The sequence below is a fragment of the Manihot esculenta genome, chromosome 16 (assembly GCF_001659605.2).
Source record: "Manihot esculenta cultivar AM560-2 chromosome 16, M.esculenta_v8, whole genome shotgun sequence".
NCBI lineage: Eukaryota > Viridiplantae > Streptophyta > Magnoliopsida > Malpighiales > Euphorbiaceae > Manihot > Manihot esculenta.
Window position 1 is genome coordinate 7,898,978 of NC_035176.2, and position 8,874 is coordinate 7,907,851.

The following is an 8,874-nucleotide window of genomic DNA, read 5'->3' on the forward strand; positions in this document are numbered from 1 at the left end:
ATTTTAAATTTTTATCAAACACTTAATAGCTAAAATTAAAATAAAAATTAATTAATAGATATTTTAAAATTTATGAAATATTTTAATATATTTTTTAAAATTAAAAGATTAAATAATAAATTTATTATACTATAAAAATTAAATAGTAATATTTTTTATTTGTTAACTTTTAATATATTTGTATTTAATAATATATTAAAAAAAGTAAATTTTATTAATTTCAATGAAATAATATGAATGGAAGATATATATATATATATAATATAATATGTTAAATATATATTTATACTCTTATATAATATAATTAATATATAAAAATTAATAAAACATTTAGCAAAATTTAGAATATGCTTTTACCTTTTTTGAATAAATTATTAATAATTTGATTAATTTATATTTAATTATTATAATTTTTATAAATTTAGGTGTGAATTTATCATAATTTTAATTTAAATTTTAATAAATAATTTCGGTGTAAATATACAATTAATTATATATAAAATTTATTATTTTAACTATATTAATCATTTTGACATAAAAAATATCTAAAAAAAAAAAATTAAGGCAGTTGATGGAGCGGATAGAAAGAATCGATTGGACGGAGACAGCAAGCGGCACATCAACCGAACGCGTCGTTATTGGACCAACACGGCACAGATAAATTAATTAATTATTAAAAAATAAAAAAAATAAAAACCAAAAAGATAAATCTAGTCTCTCGGTCTCGTGGTTCCCTCCCAACATTTTCCATTACCCTTCTTTCCTCTGAGTTCAACAGCACTTTTTCTTTCTCGCATAATGGCTGTGGCTATGGCTTTTGCTAATTTTCTTCTTCACAGCAGGGCCAAAGTAGTCGTTAATCAGCCCTTTTCTTTTTGTTTGGATACCAACCAACTCCACATTCTTTACAAGGAAAGAACATGGAGGTATGTTAATTATGCTTGTAGTTTGAATAATTGGATTTATTGATCATGTGTGTGGTTCTTACCCAATTCTGAGCTACATTGATAATGTTTGATATAGTATATACCCTTTTGGTTTCACAGGATTTAGCTTTTGTTTATGGTATAGCTTCCCCCTTATTGATTGTTTCTGATGTCTTTTTCGCTAATTCTTCTGCATAAGTTCTAGTTTCGACGATAATATCATTAATTTTCTTCAGGGTTTTGTGTTTAAACTATTTCTTATGGAAGGGATTTTCTGTGAAATGGAATAGTTAGTCTTCCTAGTTATAAACTTGATAATTTTCAATTCCCGTTTCTTTCATCTGAAAGTATTATCATGATTATGTTCTGGTGGGTGTTTCTCTGACCAGCTTCAATTTCCCTGTCATTCTGCCTCTTTTTGGAGGACAATTTAGTATCTTACAGTGAAGAAATCAATATTAATGTCTCATCATCATCAACCTTGTCCTTGCCATTGTATTGTCACTCTACTTCTTGCTAATGATATGTGTGCACTTGTTTCAGGTTGTCACCTTATGGGACCAAAATCATTCCACGAGCATCACCGGCTACAACCATGGAGGTGTGGAATGATATTGTTTCTTTTTTGGATATTAATGTATGGAGTTACTAATTTGCTTGGTTTTTAACTTGGGAAAAATGTTGCTATAAGCAGGATGAAGGTTACAATGACAGTGACACCATTCCAACTCCTAAAGTAATAATTGACCAAGATTCTGATCCTGATGCAACTGTGGTTGAGATAACCTTTGGTGATCGTCTTGGAGCTCTTCTAGATACTGTGAGGATCTGTTTCTAGCTGACATAACCATGTCTTTTCTTTTCTTACAAGTGTTCTGATGAAGAAACTTGTGGTTTTTGCTGATTAAGCATTACATTTTGGTTGGCATTATAGAATAATTGTAATAGAAGTATGGCTATTGTGCTACAGATGAATGCGCTTAAAAACCTTGGGCTAAATGTTGTAAAGGCTAATGTCTTTCTGGATTCTTCTGGGAAGCACAACAAATTTGCCATCACCAAAGCGTAAGTTATATGTTGTACATAACTTTTAGCTTATTTTCAGCTAACCAATGCAACTTCTGTCAATGTGCTCTGTTCCTGTCTTTTCTTCTAATTCAGTCTCGTAATCTCTATCTGGTTCATCACATTGTCCTATAGACCCTCAAAGTTTTAAACTCTGTCCTCCCCCCTTCCCAAAAAAAAAAAAAAAGAAGAAGAAGAAGAAGAAGAAGAAAAGGGGGAGTTCCTTACCTGGTTTCTGAAGCAATTATACCTCAGCTGATGAAGCTATGTGAAAGTGTAATTGACAATGCAGCAAAAGTATGATATTACCTCAAATATAGAGAAATTATTCATTTTTTAAAAAAGACGTGACTTACTTTTCAATCCACTGCTGTAATTAGCTCTATGAACCAGTTCTTGTTATGGCTTTTTCCAGTGATTTTATTGGCTCAGCGGTGGAGCCTTTTTCTCAGTGATACAGGTAGAAAAGTTGAAGATCCAGAGCTCCTTGAGGCAATTCGATTGACAATCATAAACAATCTGCTTCAATATCACCCTGTAATGCTTTTTGTATTATTATTTATCATGTTGAGAAGCTCTTCTTTTGGGATAAGCTTCTCCTTATAGGCCTAATATATGTCAATTCGGGTCCAGGAATCAAGTTCCCAATTAGCATTGGGAGTTGCCTTTGGTGTAGAGCCACCAAAACAACAGGTTTCTTTACTTGTCATCCTTTTTAATTTATTGCATTTTGAAGTTTTGGTATTTCTGCAATTTTAAAATGCAAATTGAAGTGTTAGGATAGCTGTTTTATGCCAAACATTCTACCTACAGATACCCTGTCCTCCAACTTTCTTTGCCATTGTCATGAAACTCAATTCATGAGGAATTGAATTTTAGTTACTGTGTATCAATCATTGAGAGCATTAACACTTATTTACTATCAAACTTTGCTCATAGTTATCAATTTTTAATTCCTCAGGTTGATTTGGATATAGCAACTCACGTACACGTCTATGATGACGGTCCTGACCGAAGGTAAATATGACTTCCAGTTCACTTATGAGATGGCTTTGGCTCTCGGCTCATTGGCCTCCCATAATTCTGCAAATTACAAACTCCTTATAGGGTTAACTGTAGTTTCTAATTTGTGAAGCTGGTAGCTATGCATCCTGTCTCTGCTTATTTCTTAGTTTCGAACCCGTAAGCTTAAATTTTAGTCTTTATTTGGCTGAATAACTGGTTTAGTGGTTTAACCACATATTCATCTCTTATCATTTATGATTGTGAAGTATGTTAAATGAAAGTGTGTCATTGACAAATGACCCTTCTGTAAGCAATCAACTTTGGAGATATTAATATAATGTGTTATGTAATGGAAACAAAATATTTATCTAACAAGTTACTAATCCTTGGAAAACTATTATTTTTGGACTAAGAATTGAGAAGTCAGTGAATCAGTGTAGCCATTGGATTGGCAACTGGTGTTTACTGTTTTTCTTCTTTTTTCTTGTTTTTTCCCCCCTCTTTGCAGCCTGCTTTATGTGGAGACAGCTGATCGCCCTGGACTGCTGGTGGATCTTGTAAAGATTATCACTGACATTAATATTGCAGTTGAATCCGGAGAATTTGACACTGAGGTATTAATTCCTTGGCATCTATTTGCATGTTTCCATCCTTTTCACTTCATTTTAGCTTTATGAAATAGATTTAGCAGAAATATGTACATACTTAGATTGCTTTTTCTTCTTTTGGCGCCCAGGGTTTGTTGGCAAAGGCGAAGTTTCATGTTAGCTACAAGGGAAAAGCTATTATCAAACCCCTTCAACTGGTAAATTCTACTGAGCATGGTTTTAAATATCAATCCTTTACACAGATTTTGCCAATTCTGTTATTTAAACAGTGAATAACTGTTTAGAATAATTATTGTTTAGTCCTTATAGTTTAGTAAAATAACTACATGGTCCCTCTAACTAGTCTCTCCATTTATTTAGACCATTAGTAATTTGTGAAGTGGTTAAGCTGCCATTATTCTTAAGTAGTTCTTACAATTCAAAACATAACTATCAAATACTTTCAATTTTAAAGCCATAACTATATACTCCTTACAATTTCAAAATTATAACTATTCAATCCTTATAATTTACAGAAGCGGCTAAATAGTTCGATTAAAAAGTTGCTTTCACTAAATTACATGGACTAAATAATAATTTTCTCTAATTTTTTAATCTTGATATTTGATTTGGTGAATTATATGGCTTATCCATATAGTAAAAGTATGAGTTTATGAAATTTTGCAGGTTCTTGCCAATAGTTTGAGGTACTTCTTGAGGAGGCCAACCACTGAGGAGGCAAGTTTTTGAGCCTTTCCAGAGAATAACCAGATTCTGAAGCATATGTTATAAATATTGGAAATTCCTATAATATCATTGTGTATTATAATTATTTATTATTAATTCTTTTAAAGCAAATAATATTGCTTAGAGGTAGCAAGTGGGTGGAGGATCAATTTTTAAATAAGCATATATTTATTATTTTTTTTGAACTCAAAAACTAAGATAAGGTCTGATGGGTACTTTATGAAAAAGAGTTCTGCAATCATTATAAGTTGATCAAATTCAGATCAGCCATCTCTTGAAACGAAGAAAGTATCTATAACTATTTTAGAATCCATTTCAAAGTCAATCACGGAGGATTTTTTTTTTAATTAGATTCCGTTAGGAGTTTTAACCAGTATCGTTTAGTTTAAGACGAAATAAGAAAAAAGATAGATTAGAAGATGAAAAATCTTATTAAAATTTCTCAAAAATTGAAAAAGTGAATTTCTAATAGTTAAGAGAGTCTATAAGCAAAATTACAAAAATACTCAAAATATTCAAAAAAATAATTAAAATGCAAAATTAATCTCTTAAACGATGGAATTTTCATATCGAATTTTGTGATAGATATGCTGTCACACTTTTGAAAGTCGTGCGTCTCAAAATTCTCTTGCGTCTCAAAATTCTCTTTCCGAAAAGTTATCGTGGATTTTTATCGGATGTCGGCAGCAAAAGTTATACTCAGTTCAAGTCCGCATAAAGTTCAAAACTAGTTGTTCTATATCAACTTCTAACCTCACTGGTTGAAAATTAGTCTTTATTTTTTTAAAAAGAAAATTAACTAAAAATTTTTAAATATTTTTCTCTTTTAAAAAAATATTAATAGTACAATATGGCTGCAGTTTTTTTTATTCAAATAAGACCCTAAATTTTTAAGTTTAAATAAACTTTAACGAAATAAAATTTTAATTTTTAATAATAAATACATTTTTTATAATTTTAAATAGAAGTTATTAGCTATTGTTAATTAAAATAAAAATGAAAAATATAAAAAATACAAGCATAAAATTAGTAGGTAATTTTAACATATTAAATATAAAAATTAATATTTTATTATTAAAATTTTATTTTATTAATAAAAATAAAAATATTTTATTATATTAGTATTTATTTTTATTTACACAGTTTGTTTTATTTTGAAAAAAATAAAATAAAATGAACCTTTTAAACTTTGATGAAAAGTTGGGAGCATATTTGGATTTCTACTCTTAAAAAAATAGCACCTTAATTAAAAATAATTTTTTTAAATATTTTTTAGCATTTAGAATTTTGAAAAGAATAAGTTTTTTTTATTTTTTATTATCTTTATTAGTATATATATATATTTATTAATATATTTTATTTTTTAAATTAATGGTGTTAGTTGATCTAACTTTTGAATGTTAACTGCATAAAATATTAAAACGTCATTAAAAAATTGAGTTTAATAGCGCGGTTTGAATTGGGTGAAGGAAAAAAATGCTAAGGTAGGGTATCTCCCTTGAAACATAGTGTAAAGGGCAAAAGTGGAAAATTACACTAATTTCTTCTTATTAAAAAATGTTTTTGGTAAAGGACTTGAAGGTTTAAAACCATTTCTAGTGGGAGATGGGGCAGTTCAGACTTCAGAGAAATTTGGTAAGAGAAAGTGTTGAGTTCTGAATTTTTGGTGTTGCAATGCAGTGTTTAAATTTAAATTTATAGTATAAAGTTTGTTCAATTATAATTTTAAAATTATAAAAACTATATTTTCATTTTCATTTATTTGACTTATAAAAAAATATTATATCAATAATAATTTTAATTTGTTTTTCTCCCTATTTTTCTTTTTTTAAAATAAATTATATTTTAATTTTTAAATTTTTAATATAATTAACGAATCAATTCTTATATTTTTAAAACCGAACAAATGAATCCCTCTGACTTTATCCAATTTTACTGGTGTAGAAATATTTTTAGTATTATTTTTAAATCAATAAACTACATATAAATTCTTAAGTTTTAACATAATTAATAGATCGGTCTCTGTATTTTTAAAATCATACACTTAAATCCTTTTATAATCAGTTCATACTCGTCTATTATAATTTAAACATTTTGATCCTTCATTTTTTATTTATAAAAATACTTAAATTTCCATTAATTTTTATTTATGATATATCATTTAACTAATTTTTAATATTTTTTATTATTCAATTTTTATTCATTAAAATACTTTAATACTTTTATAAAATACTTATAATTTCAGCTATTTTTAAGTGATACCAAATAACCTTTAAATAAGTTGTAAATTGTTATAAAGAGTATTTCAGAAAAAATTTGACCTTCCATTAGTTTCGAACTGATATTTATAATGAATAGAAGAATTTTAATTTTAGACAGATTAAATATAGAGAGATTTAAGGATTTAGTTTTAAAAATATAAAGACTAATTTATCAATTACGCTGAAACTTAAGAACTAAAATGTAGTTTACCCAATATAAAATTCTTATCTATATTGAAAATAATTTAAATGTTTATGATGATATTTTAGGTATTTGAAATGTTTATTCTCCCTTTAATTAATTGGCTAATTGAATTATGAACATAATGACATTTAATTTAGATATAATGATTATATAAAAATTTAATTTTAAAAATATAGAAATCAATCGGTTAATTACGTTAAAATTTAAAAATTAAATTGTAATTTTTTTTTTCAATTTTTTATTCTCTGTACGATCTGATGTCTGACGTCCACCATATTCGTTATGGGCACATTTATACAATTGACATATGAAATTATTATATCTTTAGCAATTTATGCCGGGTTTTTAGAAAGCTCATGCATGGGAGTGTATCTGTATTTAGCTAAGTAGACAAATATACTTATGAAGGAAATAATTCTTTCATTGAAATAATTAATGAAAAAAATATTATAAAATTAAAAAGTAAATCTAGTTTATAGTGAGATGAACTTACGCTTCTCTTTTCGGTCATTACCCTCCCATTTAGTGGGAATTCAAAACCCTTTTAAACATTAGAGTATAAAATATCTACGAAAATAATCATAAATAAATTCAAATTTGTTTAACACTTAAATCCATCTTAAACCTTATTAAAATTTACATTTTAGTATTTAATCCCACTCTAACATGATTATTATTGTACAAACTCATGTGATCTATAAATTTTAATTTTGTCTTATCGTCATACTTCAAAATTATATATTTGTAATATTTGATGTTGCTCTAGGTATGTCATTTAAGTATGGGGTCATTCACCTAATCTCTAATAGCTAGTGGGTGAGCCCTGTCCATATGGTCCCAAAGAAAACATGAGTCGCTATTGTTCAAAATACTAAAGCAGAGCTTGTCCCACTCAGATACAAAATAGATGGAGGATATGTATGGACTACAGGAAACTGAATGCAGCAATCATGAAAGATCATGTCCCCTTGCCCTTTATTGATCAAATGCTCGAAAGGCTAGCGGGCAAATCACACTATTATTGCCTTGATGGGTATTCAGAGTTATACCAGATCTCTGTTGCCCCAAAAGTCCAAGAAAAGGCCACATTCACTTGCTCCTTTGGTACTTTCACATTTAGGAGAATGTCATTCGATTTGTTCAATGCCCCAGCCACCTTTCAAAGGTGCATGATGAGCATTTTTTTTTACTATGTGGAGAACATCATTAAAGTATTCATGGACGATTTCACTGTGTATGGTGATTCTTTTAATGCATGCCTTACTAACTAAGAGAAGATTCTTAGAAGGTGCCTAGAGTCAAATCTAGTTTTTAACTATGAGAAATGTCACTTCATGATTGACCAAAGTCTGATTTTAGGTCACATTGTGTCTGCTAAAGGCATAGAAGTTGACAAAGCTAAAGTTGACACAATAAAGACTTTGCCTTACCCCACTAGAGTACGCGAAATTCGATCTTTTCTTAGACATATAGGGTTTTATAGAAGGTTCATGAAGGACTTCTCCAAGATCACACAGCCATTGTGCAAACTTCTTCAACAGGATGTAGCCTTCGAATTCAATGACAAATGCAAGGTCACTTTTGATTTGATCAAGGACATGCTCATAACAGCCCCCATTATCCAAGCTCCAAACTGGGATTTGCCCTTTGAAATCATGTGTGACACTAGTAACTATACTGTTGGGGTAATGGGTAGACAATGTTCCTCATATTATATACTATGCCTCCTGACAGAGCGGTTGTCGAGACCGGTCAAAATAATCAATTCAATTGCCAACAATAACAAAACTGTAGACAGTGGTGAAAGGATCGTATCCACAGGGAATTGATACTTGTTTACCTTCCTTGAGTAGACCAAATTAAAAGGATCAGAAGAGAGGAGAAAGTGCAAGTGCATATAAAGTAAAAATGGGGTTTTGAGATTGATTTGATTGAACTAATGTAAAGAGCAATTGAAAAGAAAGCAGTTGGCAAATTAAGGGTAAAATAATGATAGTAAAAGCTCTAGTTGAAGATTCAGGTTCACTTTAGTTGATGGGATTGATCATTGACTCATATGTTCCTTTGTTAATTCAATA

General features: G+C 29.0%; 1 protein-coding gene across 1 annotated transcript; it reads left to right on the forward strand.

Annotated features, from left to right (window-relative positions):
* Positions 1-710: 710 nt before the first annotated feature.
* Positions 711-4,527, forward strand: LOC110602944 (ACT domain-containing protein ACR11). The gene is made up of 10 exons (XM_021740553.2): positions 711-926; positions 1,470-1,527; positions 1,621-1,746; positions 1,897-1,991; positions 2,444-2,528; positions 2,625-2,684; positions 2,953-3,008; positions 3,505-3,610; positions 3,733-3,801; positions 4,271-4,527. The coding sequence occupies exons 1-10, from the start codon at positions 799-801 to the stop codon at positions 4,331-4,333; spliced, it is 846 nt and encodes a 281-aa protein (XP_021596245.1). The 5' UTR covers positions 711-798; the 3' UTR covers positions 4,334-4,527.
* Positions 4,528-8,874: the final 4,347 nt, after the last annotated feature.